The sequence below is a fragment of the Eucalyptus grandis genome, chromosome 7, assembly GCF_016545825.1.
Source record: "Eucalyptus grandis isolate ANBG69807.140 chromosome 7, ASM1654582v1, whole genome shotgun sequence".
Lineage (NCBI taxonomy): Eukaryota > Viridiplantae > Streptophyta > Magnoliopsida > Myrtales > Myrtaceae > Eucalyptus > Eucalyptus grandis.
Window position 1 is genome coordinate 42,751,924 of NC_052618.1, and position 15,832 is coordinate 42,767,755.

Here is a 15,832-nt window from a genome sequence, read left to right on the forward strand (position 1 = left end):
CTTGAGAAGTTTACTCGGGAAAGAAGCGACGGGACCTCGCCTCTTTGGGCTAGGCAGTGCTGCTAAATCACCAACAGATGGTGAGGCCTCAGGTAGGGAAATTTGGGAAAGATGAAGCTTGCTGCTCCCTGATCATGCCTCGGTAAGCCTTCAGAGGGAGATGCTAAGTGAGATCATAGGAAGAACTATCGATTGAAATTTATTCAATTCCTGTAGTCCTACATCTGATGAAAAGAGCTGGACTATACCACCTACTCAGGGCGACGTTTGACAACGCAATTCTAGAGAGTACTACGTTTGTTTCAAGGACAAATTCCCGAAATTCAAATGAAAAGAACTAACTAGTTAACTGCTTATTGTTCCAGCCATTCCTAAACCCTAAACCACCTCTATTTTGACATGTACAGCATCAACTATCCAATTAAAAGCAGGAAAAAAGGAAAAAAAAAAAAAGACTCTGCAAAAACTGAAGCAATGGAGTTACTAATGTCATCTAACAATTCGGGAAAGACGGCTTCACTTAGTTGACAATTTGCCTCCTCCCATATGGTTGATATCGATTAACAAATCACCCTTGAAGTTGGTATCTGTCGGCAATGTTCCAAAGCTATAAGAGGCAAACAAAGGATCAGGACTGCGGTGGAAGTGCTGTTCGGGGTAGAATCGTATTGACTAGCTCTTCGTTCACCTTAACAGGGAGTGGCGGCATCTGCCTCATTATGTCCACCTGGTTACCCAAACTGCAATTCATAAAATACGAGATTTGTCAATTTTAACAGGGGGTAAAAATATGCAAATGATATGGAGTACTCTTTCCTTTACTTCGTTAAGACTCTGTGATTGAAACATAAAATGTAGGTGGTCTCATAAAAACAAGTCAATTAAGCACAATCACAGCATCTGTCTAGAAATGGACATAATCAGCCTAGCATGAATTAAGAATGACAGTTGAATCCAGTGACATCACAGAGAGATCATCTCAAGGCGGAAAGGAAAGAAAGCACCATTTATCATCAACAAATTAATGCTGTTGAATAAAGAGACATCTCTCAACATCATACTGATTAATCAACAATAATTACACAGCATTCTATAAGGCACCATCACTGACATAAGCTAGTGACAGCCATAGCTATTTATATTGCCACTTGATATACGTCATGGAAGAAGCATCGAATACCACAAAAGAAAAGACAAAACAATCAAAACTCACCCGTTTATGACTTTTTCTATGTTATCACGAGCTTGGCAGAAAAGACCGATGTTGTCATGAATCTGAAAGAAAATAATTCCATAAGTTAGTTCAACATTCAACTGATGCCTTGATAAAAAGAACAGCATAAAAAAGCCATAATTGCAGACCAGATTGGCATCTTACGTGCACTCTATATCATAATTCACACTTCAATTTTGCATTACGTCTAACAAACATTATGAAATGTAGTAATTGGAGTTGGTGCTAAAAGATAATGCAGAATAAAAATTATAAAACATTAAGCGACAGCACAAAGCTGATGCAATATTGCTTTTCAGATAACAGAAGCAAGATCCATGCATCGATGATCCTCCCCAATATATTGTGCATGACTATGAAGCGACACGAGCGATTCGTTGGAAGTTAATTTATTCTTATCCTGGGGTGCAAGAATCATCACAAACCAGCTCATGTAAGTGTTTCCGATACAAAAAACAAAATAAAAGAGCATTAGAAAAACAATTTGCTTTAATTCAACCAGAATCTGGACATTGCACGGTCATCAATTAGAACTGGACATAAACCATCTGGTTACTTGACTATGTTCACACATGCGCACGGAAGAAAAGAAAAGGAGAGGAATATTAAATGGACATGAGCGCACATTATCCATAGGCTTAAAAGTAATATGCATGCTAAACACTGCCAAAATTGACACAATATTTAATAGACACCGTGTGAAATATCAAAATGTAAATCAAGAGTGATTACTAAGCCTAAACTGAAAAGAGAAATAAAACTGCAAATGGGAGTGTCGCTGTGAAGTTTGGTCCAAACTGTTATACACTTTCATATCCAAGAATTGTCTGAACCAACTATGACAAAAGTGCTTCACCTTTAATGTTGTGAAATTTGCTTGTATCTGAGTAAAGGCTTGTGCATTCTGCTCAAGAATGTCTCCAGTAGGACCACCAATTGCTGCACAGCATGGAACAATTTCAGCATAAAAATTGCGTCAAAGACAAAATTTACAGATAAAAGTTTCTTCAATTCAATGAATGCACAGAGACTGATACAATTCCATAATCAACACAATCATAGAGACAACTGAAGAAAATTCATTAGCACCTACCAAACAACTAAATGCACACAGCATGATAAAATAATGCATTTTGAAGCTGATTAATTTCCAGACAAGTAAAGTCCATTGTCATATGCTTGCAGAAAGCAGCAGACAATAGAGGCCCTTATTCAAATTAGGAAAAGAAATGTGGAGATATCAGTTGGTAATTAAGTTTATTTCATACTTCAAATTTAACCTACAATGGAAAAAGATGGGAAGTGAAACTTCAATAGCTAAGGATCTTTCTGGACAGTTATTCGACATTCAAGTGAACTTCTGAAGCTGCTTCGTTTTCTGTACTAGCCAAAAGGTATACAAAATCCTGTGACATCAAGGTATTCAAAGTCAAAACTCCCTAAGCTCAATTACTCTTTTTTCTTCTTCGTGTTTGGGGAGGGGGGTTGGTTTCAACTTAAGCTCAAGTACTTTACAAACTCTGGAATTAGCTGAAAACTATAAAATGTCCCACTCATATTAGAATATAAGCACCACCATATCAGGTAAATGATATAAATGTTTGTCAAGAAATTCTACCCGTCAAAACAAACTTTTCAGATCAAGAAGCCAAATCAGATTAGTCCTCGCACAAACATCAATTTCAATAAGGAAGACCCAAAGCCTCCCTATCGCAGATAAAATCTAGAAAAACCCGCAGAGTACTGTTAATGTACATTCAAGTTTGGTGAACATCTAACACAAAAGCAAAAATCTAAGCTCCAAAATATAACTAGAGACTTCTTCGAGTCAAAAGCCAATACCTTTAAAAGAAATGCCATCATCATTGTCCAGAGGAATCACTGGTGGCATGTAGGGAGCAACATTAGGCCGGGCAGCAAACTGAGAAGACTTCGGTGAAGGATCAGCTACCTTTTCCTGTAGAGAAAACAAACATGATATCCCAGAGAAGCTTGTCAATAAGGTGGTGTAAAACTACAGCAGAGACAACAACATCAATTAAAAGTAATGATGCACAAGAAGCACGTTAGCCTACGACTCAAGAGATAGATAAGAGTGTACAACTCCAGGAAAAGTTGCCCTAAAATGTCACAGCAAAGAAGTTTCTGAGTATAGATGTTAGTACCATATTCTATTATAACCCTTAAACCATAATTGAATGAACTGAAAAAAAAAAGGAAAGGAAAAACTCAAGGTTTAGCCTAAATTCTTTCCAAAATTTCAGTTGGCTGCAGGAGAAGGTTGAAACACAGTTCACACAACCCAGTATAAAGTACTTTTGTCTATAAGCTCCCCTACACGGAATTCATTTCACCAATATAATGGGCGTTAAAACTGGTTCTCCAATCAAATAATACATTTTATTATTGAAAAGGCATCTCGTCAAATCATCCTCCACATGATTCTCTCTTTCATCATGATACAAAACCACCAAACTAACAGACAAGCCATCAGGAGTGGGTCCAATCAACCAGCTCAAAGCATCTCAATTCACCGCTATATGCAAGATCTCAAACCAAATACAAAAGGCATGAAATTTAGAGAAAATATAAGCTCCCTCCCCCACTCCCACCAAACTAACAGACAAGCCATCAGGAGTGGGTCCAATCAACCTGCTCAAAGCATCTCAATTCACCACTATATGCAAGATCTCAAACCAAATACAAAAGGCATGAAATTTAGAGAAAATATAAGCTCCCTCCCCCACTCCCACCAAACTAACAGACAAGTCATCAGGAGTGGGTCCAATCAACCTGCTCAAAGCATCTCAATTCACCACTACATGCAAGATTCCAAACCAAATACAAAAGGCATGAAATATAGAGACAATAAAAGCACCCTCCCTCACTCCCACCAAACTAACAGACAAGCCATAAGGAGTGGGTCCAATCAACCTGCTCAAAGCATCTCAATTCACCACTATATGCAAGATCTCAAACCAAATACAAAAGGCATGAAATATAGAGACAATAAAAGCACCCTTTCTCCCTCTCAAGACTTACCCAAGTAAGGAAATGTCTCGATTTTTAATAATCCCACTTATTTCTGATATGCATAATCAGAGCTTTGAAATTCGAATATTCCTCATTAATTATAAGTATAACAAGTGCCCATGGAGCACTTATAGACTTGACTGTTCCACATGCATGTACTTGGAACAGCGAGTAGATAACCGTGCCAACTATGGGCTACTAGCACAGCATAGTTCCTCGACATAAAAACATCAATGATCACTAGTATTTCTGTTTCAAGACCATGAATCACTATAGAGTACACGAAATGTCTGATTTGAATTCAAAAACTGAGAACAAAAATTTCACAGTGCAGATTACAGCTACCACATAATCTTACAACAACTGATCATCATAATCGAACTTCTGCCATTTCAGGAGACAGAAGAATAGATTCTAATCTTTGTGTCATGTTTCAAAGGACAGCATACACTTGGTATAATTTTTAGTGGAAAATACAGAGAGCCCCGCACACGCGGGAAGGGGGGGTGTTTAGAAAATACATAACTACACCACCTTGCAAAATTGTAGCTAAGGAAAAGGTCTTCCATAATAACAAAACTAAAACATCAAATTTGAAATGAGATAATGCAATGAAACAAACCTTTTTATCTTTGCTTTTCCTATTGAGATTATAATCCTCTTTCCTTCTCTTGCTGTTCTCCTTTTTCTAGACAGGAAAAAAGGAAACAAAGAGAATTTAGGACACAAAAAAAGGTAAAACATAGTAAAAGCAAAAATGCTGTCAAAGCCGCTATCAGCAAATCTAAAAACCCTTGTACCATCCAACTTATTCTTTCAATAATCCAGTTTACTGCATGCTCTCTTGAAATCAGGAAAAAAGAGACAAGTGCTCAACATATGCAAAAGGTTAAAATCAGCCATGGATTTCTTCTGAGACATAGCATAATATAAATTAACAATTTATCTCAGAGTCACAACACATTCACCAGCAAGACTAAAATTAAAATGTCACCTCACAAACCAAAACATCATATCATGATAAAAGTAGGTCAATACAAAATCGGATGTACTCAAGTCTAGTTTCCAACTCTTCATACTTTAATTCATAGCAGAAAGAGGCATAACTTCAATATGCGCATCATATTTAACCTAATTTACCTTTCTGTTTAGGAGAACATTGAAAAATCCAACCCAGTAATGAAATTATTGACTAATTATTATGTTCCAGTCAACTTATTTACTTGCAGGTTTCATCTGCAAATATACCTTTTTATTTAACCCAAAGGAAACTAATTATCGGGAGAGAAACCTTTGAATGAAACATAGTTCACATCTGATCGAATTGCCTGGCAAAATCAAAAGGTTTAGTTCTGTACTGCAAGTAGATATGCTGACTGAGATGACAAGATATCAGAGAAGCAATGATCCACTCAAGTCAGATTCCTCAAGGCCTTTCTGAAGAAAAGGGAAAGACTATGTCGTCCTTTTCACATTTAGGCGAAGAAAGCATGGACAAATAGGGAAAATAGGCCTAAGGCATCTTTTTTTTTTTTTTTTTTTGGTAAGAGTAAGCAATATATTATCTTTTTCATATCTATTTAAATCACAAAAGCATATTATGGCCTTCACTAGGCCAGTTTTATTCAACAATGTAACTATGCATGGAAGAAAAGATAGAAAAAATAACTAACTAATCTGTTGTTGGCCTCAAGATAACTACTAGTAGGAAGAGCATTTACCCTATGGAAAAGAAAGGCTGCAGAAGCAAAAGAAGTGAAAGCTTACCGACATCCAACGGCAACGCAATGCCACATCCCTGACTGTTTTGTTTTGCAGCTGTAAAGCTATCTTTGCATAGCTAATCACCTTATTTTCTGAGACAAATCTGAAGACATGACACCACATTGCTTATGTTATTCATGCATAACAGCCATAGGACATGAGACACAAGATCAAGCAACTCATCCAGTTTAATGCCGCCAAACCTAGTGCGAAGAAATATAATAGTTGAAGAAATGAAGTTGTCATTATCACAATAATAGTGTAAACATTCCTCATATGCTTGTGACAAGAGCAAGGTTCCCCAAACAAAGATTAAAATTACAGGCTCTACGGCTGAATTTGATTTTACTATGACTTAACTCGGCTAGATCAAAACTACGGGCAGTAACTTGGTATCAAGAGCTTCTAAGTCTCCTGAAGCTTCAAATATTTTTCTTCTTAAAATAGGAAGCATAATTTAGATCAGATAAAATTTTCTAAGCTGTCTATTGCCCACTTGTTTTCTATGGAGAACAAATGCAGATGGGAGATATGATGGCTCACTTAAAGCAGAAATAACACTTCTTAATTCTAAAGACTCCTTGCCTAAGAAACCTATGCTGTGTCTCTCTTTCCCTGGTCTAAGGAATGAACTGAACCGGTGGCTTATTCAAGCCTGCACCTACAGTTTTTCTTGGGAATTTATCTCCCCTATCTCCTCCCTATGGAAGCCTCTCAATAAGTAAATCTGTTACTTTTAGTAAACTATCAGCAAAAAGTACTCTAAAGGGTACCGATCAGGTAATAACAAATTTAAAAAAATCGTCAAGTCCCAAAAAAACTTTTTAGAAACATAATGAGGTACACATCCCGACAAAAAAATGGAAAAAAGCTGTAGAACAAACTTAGAAAGTATCATCAGCCTTTCTATTACCCGTGCTACCATAAATGAACATAAATTTTGTTTGCTCAAAAAATGGGGCAAGAGAAGTGAACAACGTAACAACTTCCTTTAAGTACTACAATGAGCACTCACAACTACTATACAAAGTGTGTATCAAATGAACTTGCTACATTATATAACTACCCCTGAGGAAGAAGTCAAATTCTGTAGTCCAAACACATCTGTCTATAACCTGAAATAAAGTGACACAATCATCACCAAACCAAAAGAAAAAAGAATAAAAATAGGGTCTTACTTAGCAAGGCCTTCTTCAAGTGCAACCTGCTCATCTGGAGTCCAGTCCATTGAGATTCCAGGATTGTGCTTCATTGCAGACGTTGTGCTTGAACTCTCCGGCGCTGCCGTCACTGCCGCCGCCGCAGCGATATTTCCATTGCCATTAAAAGTCGATGAAGCATGAGCGGGTTCTTGATGGTTCCCTTGCGGGTTCGCCATCAATTTCGCTATCTAATTCAACACAAAATGCATCTCAATCAAAACTGAGGTTTAATTAATATCCATCAATAGCTATGGAAAGGAAATAACTCTAGTAAGGCACAATCCAAGCGATTGATGCCAAATCCGCCTCAACTTTACTTTTTCCCGGCATCCAAGATCCTCTTTTTTCAGTCTGGAAATATCAGCACCTTTTTGGTAAACACAAAATACATTACAATCAAAGCTAAGGTTTAATTAATATCCATCGCATAGCTATAGAAAGGAGACAACTCTAGCAAGGCACAATCCGTGTGATTAATGCCTAAACCACCTCAAATCCACTCCTTTCCGGTGCCCAAGACCATCTTTTTAGGACCGGAAATATCGACATCTTTTTTGGTAAACACAGAATACATTAAAACCAAAGGCAAGGATTCATTTATAATCATGGCAGCGCCATGGAAAGGAGGTAACTCTAGCGAGGCGTAATCCGAGAGAGATCAAAACTTCCGCCTCAAGTTAACCATCTTCCCGCGTCAAAGACCATGCCTTTAACGGTCCGGAAACATCATCATCTCTTCTCATCGACACAAAAACACATCTCAACCAAATCCAAGCCTTAATTCACATTCATCGCATAGCCATGCAAAGGGAGACAAGCGGGCAGCGCGATTGAACCTCGACCCGCCTCAAAAGATTACTTTTTTTTTTTCACTCCCGGGGCGTCCAAGAACCATCTTCTTCAATCAACAAACAATCGGCCGTCGAAGGACTCGGAAACGGCCGCGCCGCCCCAACCCCCGGCGACCCAAGATTCCTTCCGCCCCAATCCCGACCCCTCCACGGCGCGGAACCCCACCCCCACCCCCGACCGCCTCCGCCTCCGCATCCCCGCCGCGGCCGCGCCGTTACGCCGCCCGTCTCGCGATTCTCGCCGACCGCAAAAGAAGAGAGAGAGAGAGAGAGAGAATTCGGAGAAAAACCCGGACGAGCGCGGTACCTGAGAAAGATCCGGGCAGGTCGCCGGAATCGGGAACCGCCAATGCACGCGGAAGCGAGCGAGCGAGAGCGATCGAAACGGGTGCTCCGATCGGAAGGAGAAGAAGAAGATGCAGCCCTTCTCTCCGAATCGATGGAAAAACTGAACGATTTTTTTGGTTCTTTTTTGTTGATGGGGGAACCCTAAAGAAGTAATTTGAAGCGTAGGATTCCTTCTTGAGTAAGGAGGAGGGGAATAATGGAATATCGCGGGTACTTATTTTTCCTCCTCTTTTTTTTTTTTTAATTGTTTTTTCCCCCAGAAATCTATTTTAAAATGTGTGAAAAAAAAAAAAACTAATTCCTCAAAACAATTTGCATCGATACCCAGTTCCACAAAACTAAGGATGGCAGTAGCGTTGGATTATTCGATGAAAAATTAAATAACCCAAAAAAGCTTTTTCGAAGTCGTAGCTGAGAAAAATCGCATTGAAAAATGTCAATTTCGAAAACTAATTTTTTACGTAGCTCAGAGAAACCGCTCAGAAAACTAATTGTTGGATGACAGAAATATTTATTCTTCACTCGTTTATATAAACGATATTCTTTAGAGGGTTGATTTTTCAACAGTACAAATAGACCCTTTTGGTAGTCCAAAAGAAATAAACTTTCGACGGATGCGACCCATCGCAAAAAGCCATCGAGCATCAATAATTCGATGGCAGGTGGCTGGCTGCAGATTCTCGCTAATTTGGCATAATGTTGTCCCGAATTATGCGAAGAATCAACAAATAGCTCCTCCATTGGCAAATTCTTCCGGGTAGATTTGCATCTTGGTCCATGTACAGTACTGGTGGAACTCGACCTTGATCTTATACTTCATTTGGCTACAAATTGGAATCTAACGCTACTCCGAGGCAACAATTTTAAGTCCCACCGGTCGAATTTCCATTCGGAATTAACTGGAAAGTGCTGAGTCGCCACCTCCTACGTTGACATGTGGGCCTCACGTGTACGAACCTTTGCAACACTCTTTCGATTGTGGTTTTCGTCTATGTAGCACCGACACTCTCCAGAAGTCTTCATGTCGTGTCCGACACTCCGACACGTGTCCGACACGCTCCGACACCTCCCGACACGCGGTCAACGAGTGTCGAAAAATCCGACACGTGGTCGACTCTTTCCGACACGCTCCGATATGCACAGGGTCAATTTTAAAAATTTCTAATACTTGAGAGGTCAAAATATAAATATACACAAAAGAAATAATAAAATTGCTATAAATATACACACACGGAGTCAATTTTTTTTTTTTTCAGTTTTATTTTTTTAAAAGTCTTTTACTTTGAAAGAAGTAATAAAAAAAATGCTATATATGATAAATAAATAAATTTAAAAATATCGTTTCAGCATTTTTCTTTAAACAATGTTTTTTTCCTCTAAGTTTTGTGTATTATTGTAACAAATTAAAATAATGAATGATATTATTTAATATTTTTTGTGTAAATTAATTCTAGGCTATTATTATTATTATTTATTTATGTATTTATATATAAAAATATATTTAATATATAACGTGTCGGAACATGTCGAAATTCTCTATTTTTAAGAAATGAAGTGTCGACGTGTCGTGTCGTGTCACGTGTCCATGTCGGTGCTACATAGGTTTTCGTATCGTCAACGGTCGGTCAAATTTACTTGATGTACTTTATTTTATGGACAAAACTAATCTCGAATTTATTTTTCAATGAGAACTTGATTGTTCTCATGTTTTTGTCTAAAACCCTATGAAAACGTCAAATCAAGAAGGGGTATGTTTGTTTCACGGAAAACTCAAATTTAGAATTAATTATATCGTTTAGAAAATTTAGTTAACGAAAAATATTTTCATTATAAATAACAATTCATGTCTAATTATTTTCGTGAGTAATGACAATATTTTGTATTCATTCATATTTATAAATGATACAAACGATCATTTTTCGTAACATGTTTTCAAAATCTTGAGTTTACTTTAAAACAAAGGCACCCTAAGTGTAAATTAGTAATTCCCATGTTTGCTAGTACACCTGATTAGATTGACAGCCCGTTACAATTAAGTTCTCTATATACGACAACGGCATCCTGATTTTCAATTCAAAGTCATGTAAACATATTTAGGACTAGTTTCATAGAAACCTACATTACTTTTAAATTTTTATGATCACAATTCTAACTCACTATTTGATAGGCGAATTGATATGGATGGTTTATGAAAAATCTTCCCATGATAGTCATGTTTTTTTTTACAACAATTTAAATCCTTCCATCAAATTTCCTGTTAAAATTAGTCGAGAATTGTTGAGGCACCCACACCAATTTTTGAGACGTGGCTCCTACACGTAAAAGCATCTAAACAAAAGTTACAATTTTAATCCCTATACATTTTGTAATGCTCAAATTTGGTCCCTTAGATTTCGGTCCCTATGGTAGACAAATGATGAGATTTGAAATATGACTTTTACATTTCCATGACAAGTAACTTAATAATCGAGAGTTGAGATTGATGCCTAATATTAATAGCCTCCCTAGTATGCGAATAAGCTTATTATCATTGAGATGCAAAGTGGATACCCCCAATCGTATCGGATCGAAAATGTAATTCTCCAACTTTTTAATTGCTTATGAAATGGGGCAAGGCCTTAAATTACTCAATAATCAGTCACGGTACACAATTACTTATTTAATCAACATTTGGTCTTTCCATAGCAAGGAAAAGAATCTAGGACTCTTTTTGCATATGTTAATTTTAAGTTATACGTATAATTTCACACTTTCTAGAGCTCAAAGCTCATGTCACAATTTCAGGAAAATTGTGCAAAATTTTCAAACAAAAAGAAGATTTGATCAAATTGAAAAAAATTATTACTGAATTATTTTCCGTATTAATAAATTAAAATTTTTTACGATAATTATCATTGCCAATCTTTCAATCTTCCCGTGCCACTTTTTATAAAGATACTAGATAGTGACAGTTCATTGAAGGGCAATCAAATCAGTTGGGTACCACATCTCCTCTAAATATTCGTTTCTTTAAGACCCCAATTTAATGAGGTCGTCACTTTTCAGCCGTTAGTCCAATGAAATCCCTGGAGTTAAGATTGGAGTACGTCACATGTTAAATTTCTTAGTTTTTGACCCATGGTTCTCAACATTTTGACAATTAAGTCCTTTTATTGCAAATGGCCTTGATTCTGTATTGACTCGAGCCATCCTTAGAGGGTATGTTTATTTTGCGAAAAATAAACAATTGAGAAAACATTTTTTGAAAAATAATCGTTCGTATCCCTTAGAAAAAATAAACGAATAATTTTTTTTATCATTTATGAAATTATTTAGACATATATTATTATCAATAATGAAACATTTTTCATCGATTAATTATTTAAATGATACAAGTGATTATTTTTTTGGAATATATTCTCAATCATTCATTTTCACAAAGTAAACGGAGCATCAATTTAGCTAGTAACATTGAGTGTGCTCGACGTAAAAACAAGGTAAAACCTTATAGTATATGAGAAAGCTTTTCTTGAGCAAGTTCAAGACATCATACCTTCATTCTACTTCAAGGTACTCACGATGTTGCCTTCTTTCTTCCAAATCAAAGTAGGGGCATTGCTACTTACTTTTTGAGGATTCTCACTGGTGTAATAGGCGAGCAGTTTCGCTACTTAACTATTAAATTACGTCTTGAATTTGAGTCTATGTAGCTGAACTAGATATGTGGATTTGAATTCTTAACCAAATACTTATGTGTAGGAATCTTCATGGCTGTCGGAGTTCAGCCAAGGCTTTCTCTATTTTGTTTAATGGCTCAGATCCTCGTTGATTCAATTGCAATTGCAAGATCCAATAATTTCCGCATTATATTACAACAATTGGTGTCAAACCTATTTAAAGAAAATTAAATAAGTCCTCGGTTGAACTCCACATCCATGGGGACTCCAACACAAAAGTATTCGGTCAAGAATTCCAATTCACGTCTCTTTAGCCTTGCTTGGATTGGCCGTATAACATTGTATTCTTGCAGCATGGATCGTGCAAAAAAGAAGCGTTGAACACATAGGTGATTCTATGTTGTGAGTTCTACATTTGAATTGAGTTGTTTTTCCTTGTAAACACCGTGGTTTAGGTGTAATCTAGGGCTGAGAAATGCTTCAGCATGTGAGCAATTGTGACTCTATAATTCTCTGATTTATTAGTGACGGCTGACTCTGTCCAAAGAGTAAATACCTATACTTGAACCGAATCATGTAATTCTTGTGTTCTTTATTGTTCCTCGTTTATTTCTTTGATGATTACGCGTAGATTTAGCTGCAATATTTGATAACTTCCACAGTAAATTACAACATCGACATCACTCAAACAATCACGAGGCTTGAAATCATAAATCACCACAAAAGCTGTTCAGGAGGTGACTCATTGCAAGAGTTGCTTAAGGGTTCAAATCTTGTAGTAATATCATCGTTTCTCCTCCATCAAGAGCCAGATTTGGCTCAATGTTGTGCTTGTCCAGGGGAGTTTTCCGGTGATAGAGTCGTCATTCGTCCGGTGAGGATACAAACAGATCAATTATGTACACTCCCATATGGACATATGCTCTCACAGGCTGGATCTCATAATGGGTTTTCACTCCAATCAAGCAACCTTCGATCCATCAAGATGATCTGTAAGTAAAAAAGATATGCAGAGAAAGTTGTACTTCCTTTCTCATTCCACGAGCTATCGCAAGGCATGAGAGTGTTAAAGGTTCAGAGAGGTAAAAAAGAAGGAACAATAATCTGCAACCAAGGAATAGTAGATTTTCATGACTATTCTCTGCTAGAACTTACAGAATATGTAATGAGCTTCATGTCAAGAGATCTTTTTTTCTTCGTTCTAAGAACTATTTTACCAAAAAGTTCCACATGTATTAACAAGAATGTGGACTACCTGTAGATTATAACAACATACAATTTTCACTCAAACTGTATCTAGGACAATGAAGTGAGGATTCATTTCTTCTTGCCTCTTCCTTTCTTATTATTCCTACTTTTGCACTTGTAATTGCCCTTGTTCTGGTTTCTGTTTTCCGCACCACCAGTCTGGGAAAATGAAGATGATGAAGAAGCCTGCTCATCCTTCTTCACTTCACTGGTTTTTTGCGCTTCCACAACTTCGCTTTTGTGTATGTGAATTCCCGAGAAAAACACATTTAGTGGCACGAGGAGATAGTTAATCAGCATCGGAACATAAGTTATGAACAAAACAGACACACCCAAAGACTCACAGGGTAAGGGGAATAATGGCTTGTCAGGAAATATAACATTGATTGGTGACCGACAATGGAAGGCATATGATTTATGAGAGAATATGCCGTAAGGACAACATCACTCCAAAATGATTTTGTCACATGCATATGAAATAAGAGTGAACAAGCAACTTCTAGAAGGTGACGGTACTTTCTTCTAGCCACACCATTTGCTAAGAGGTATAAGTACAACTTGTTTGATGTATGTTGACACCTAAATTTTAGCGACCCCTTTATTCATTTATTGCGTTAAAAAAATTAAGGATTAATTTTAACCCCTAAAAAAAGTATTAGTTAATTAATTAATTGCATAGCATATAGATTTAAGTGCATTTGCATTTTTTGCATTTTTTGCATTTATTGGACCGGTGGTGGATGGATTTGAATTTGTGGTTCTAAGTTTTAAATTAACAGGTTGGACTAAACTCACAAGCGAGCAAATTGGCTCAAACCCATTTTTTTTATGATCGAAAATTATCTTGTGAAAATAAGAATTTGAAATTTTCTGAAATATAATGAAATTTTTCTGATAGAGCAAGTGGAAAAACAAATTGTGTTCGGCAAAACGAATATTGCATTTGGAAAGAAGAATCTTTGTGGATACCGATTTGGAAAGATTAAAAACCCTAATTCGCGGCCTATAAATAGTTTAAAATATATAAGGGTTCGGGGGCCACACAATAGAAACACACGGCCAAAAAAAAAAAAAAAAGAGAGAGAGAGAGAGAGAGAACGCACGTTCTCCAGGTGAGGGTCGGCAAAATCAGAAATCTCAAAGCGTATTGAGAGAAAATACGTCGAGAAAGAGAGAGAGGAGCCTCATGGCCGAACACCCTCGGTTGTGCGACCACCCTGGTGTCCGAGACTCCCACGGTGTTGGCGCTGCCTCTCAGGTTTGACCAGCTTGCTATCTTCACCAAGCATCACTATATCGCTTCGCGAGTAGCCAACCGAAGTCCAACTTGCTGATACCCTTGCAGAATTTCTCGTCATTTTGCTGTTGCCTCCTCATCGTGAGCTCTCGATGATAATCACACGATGGCTAACGTGAGTTCCTTGCACTGCCGTGATCAAGACCGTTCGTGAGCAACCCCTCACCCGTGAATCACCATGCTGCAAGTCACCATCAGGCCATCGCCAATCACCCATAGCAATTCTCGCCATCCACCATCCGTCTGAATTTGGAAATATTAGGGCCTATTGTGACGATCCACCGCTGAAACGCGATACGGTTTTCCAGTCCCAAGCATCATCGTGCGTAGCTGTCGAAGGCCACGAGGAAGGTCAGATCTTTAGTCAAAGAAAAATCCAAGCGGTGGTCAAAGAGCCTTGGTGGAAATTTGAAAAAAAGAAGAGAGGGGCGAAGGGTGATTCAGCTAAAATTTCCCTGTCCCGTGCACATTGAGGAAAGGAGAATCTTTGGTCTATTCTCGTGGAATTTAGGGACCATCAAAGAAAGTCCGTTAACTTCAAAGTTTTGATTTGTTCGTGCCTTGCAGTCCGCTTTGTTCTTTCTTGCAGATTTATGGACGTTTGTCAAGCGCCGTTGGCACCAACGCCCATCATCATCCGAGCTTCTTGTTTGCGGATTCCAATTTGGGAAATTTATCCGCCAATAATTTGAATTAAGTAATTATCTTGTTTGCCATCAATTTGAATATTTTGTGATTCAATTTGATTGAGAATATTACATGATTCCTAAATTTGAGCGATAAGTGCACTCCCAATTGGGATTTATTTCCTAATTTGCAACCACATACAAATTTTTATTCTATCTATAAGGTTTTAGATGGAATAATTATTAATTGATATTTGGATCTTTAAGGCTTAAGATTGATTTATCGATTTCATTAGCGAAATAATCAAATTTGAATTTCAATTCAAGTGGTGGATAACATCTTTGATGGCCATGGAGATTTAGTGTTTATCTTTTAATTGTTCTATTTATCCCGAAAATTAAAAAAAAAAAAAATTGCATTTGCATCCCATGTAAATTAGAACTGATTACATGATAGGTTAGTTAGATATTTTTTTTTTTAAAAATAAATGCATATTTAGGATAGGGATTTTATTTCGAATTTAGAAAAATAAAAAAATCAAAAAATATGCATTAACTTAGTATCTTAGTTTT

General features: G+C 37.2%; 1 protein-coding gene across 1 annotated transcript; it reads right to left on the minus strand.

Annotated features, from left to right (window-relative positions):
* Positions 1-225: 225 nt before the first annotated feature.
* Positions 226-8,616, minus strand: LOC104453589. Its single transcript, XM_039317098.1, has 9 exons — positions 8,392-8,616; positions 7,210-7,421; positions 6,035-6,134; positions 4,890-4,955; positions 3,077-3,191; positions 2,091-2,173; positions 1,214-1,275; positions 689-740; positions 226-607 (listed from the first exon to the last, which is right to left on the minus strand). The coding sequence occupies exons 2-9, from the start codon at positions 7,407-7,409 to the stop codon at positions 569-571; spliced, it is 717 nt and encodes a 238-aa protein (XP_039173032.1). The 5' UTR covers positions 7,410-7,421; positions 8,392-8,616; the 3' UTR covers positions 226-568.
* Positions 8,617-15,832: the final 7,216 nt, after the last annotated feature.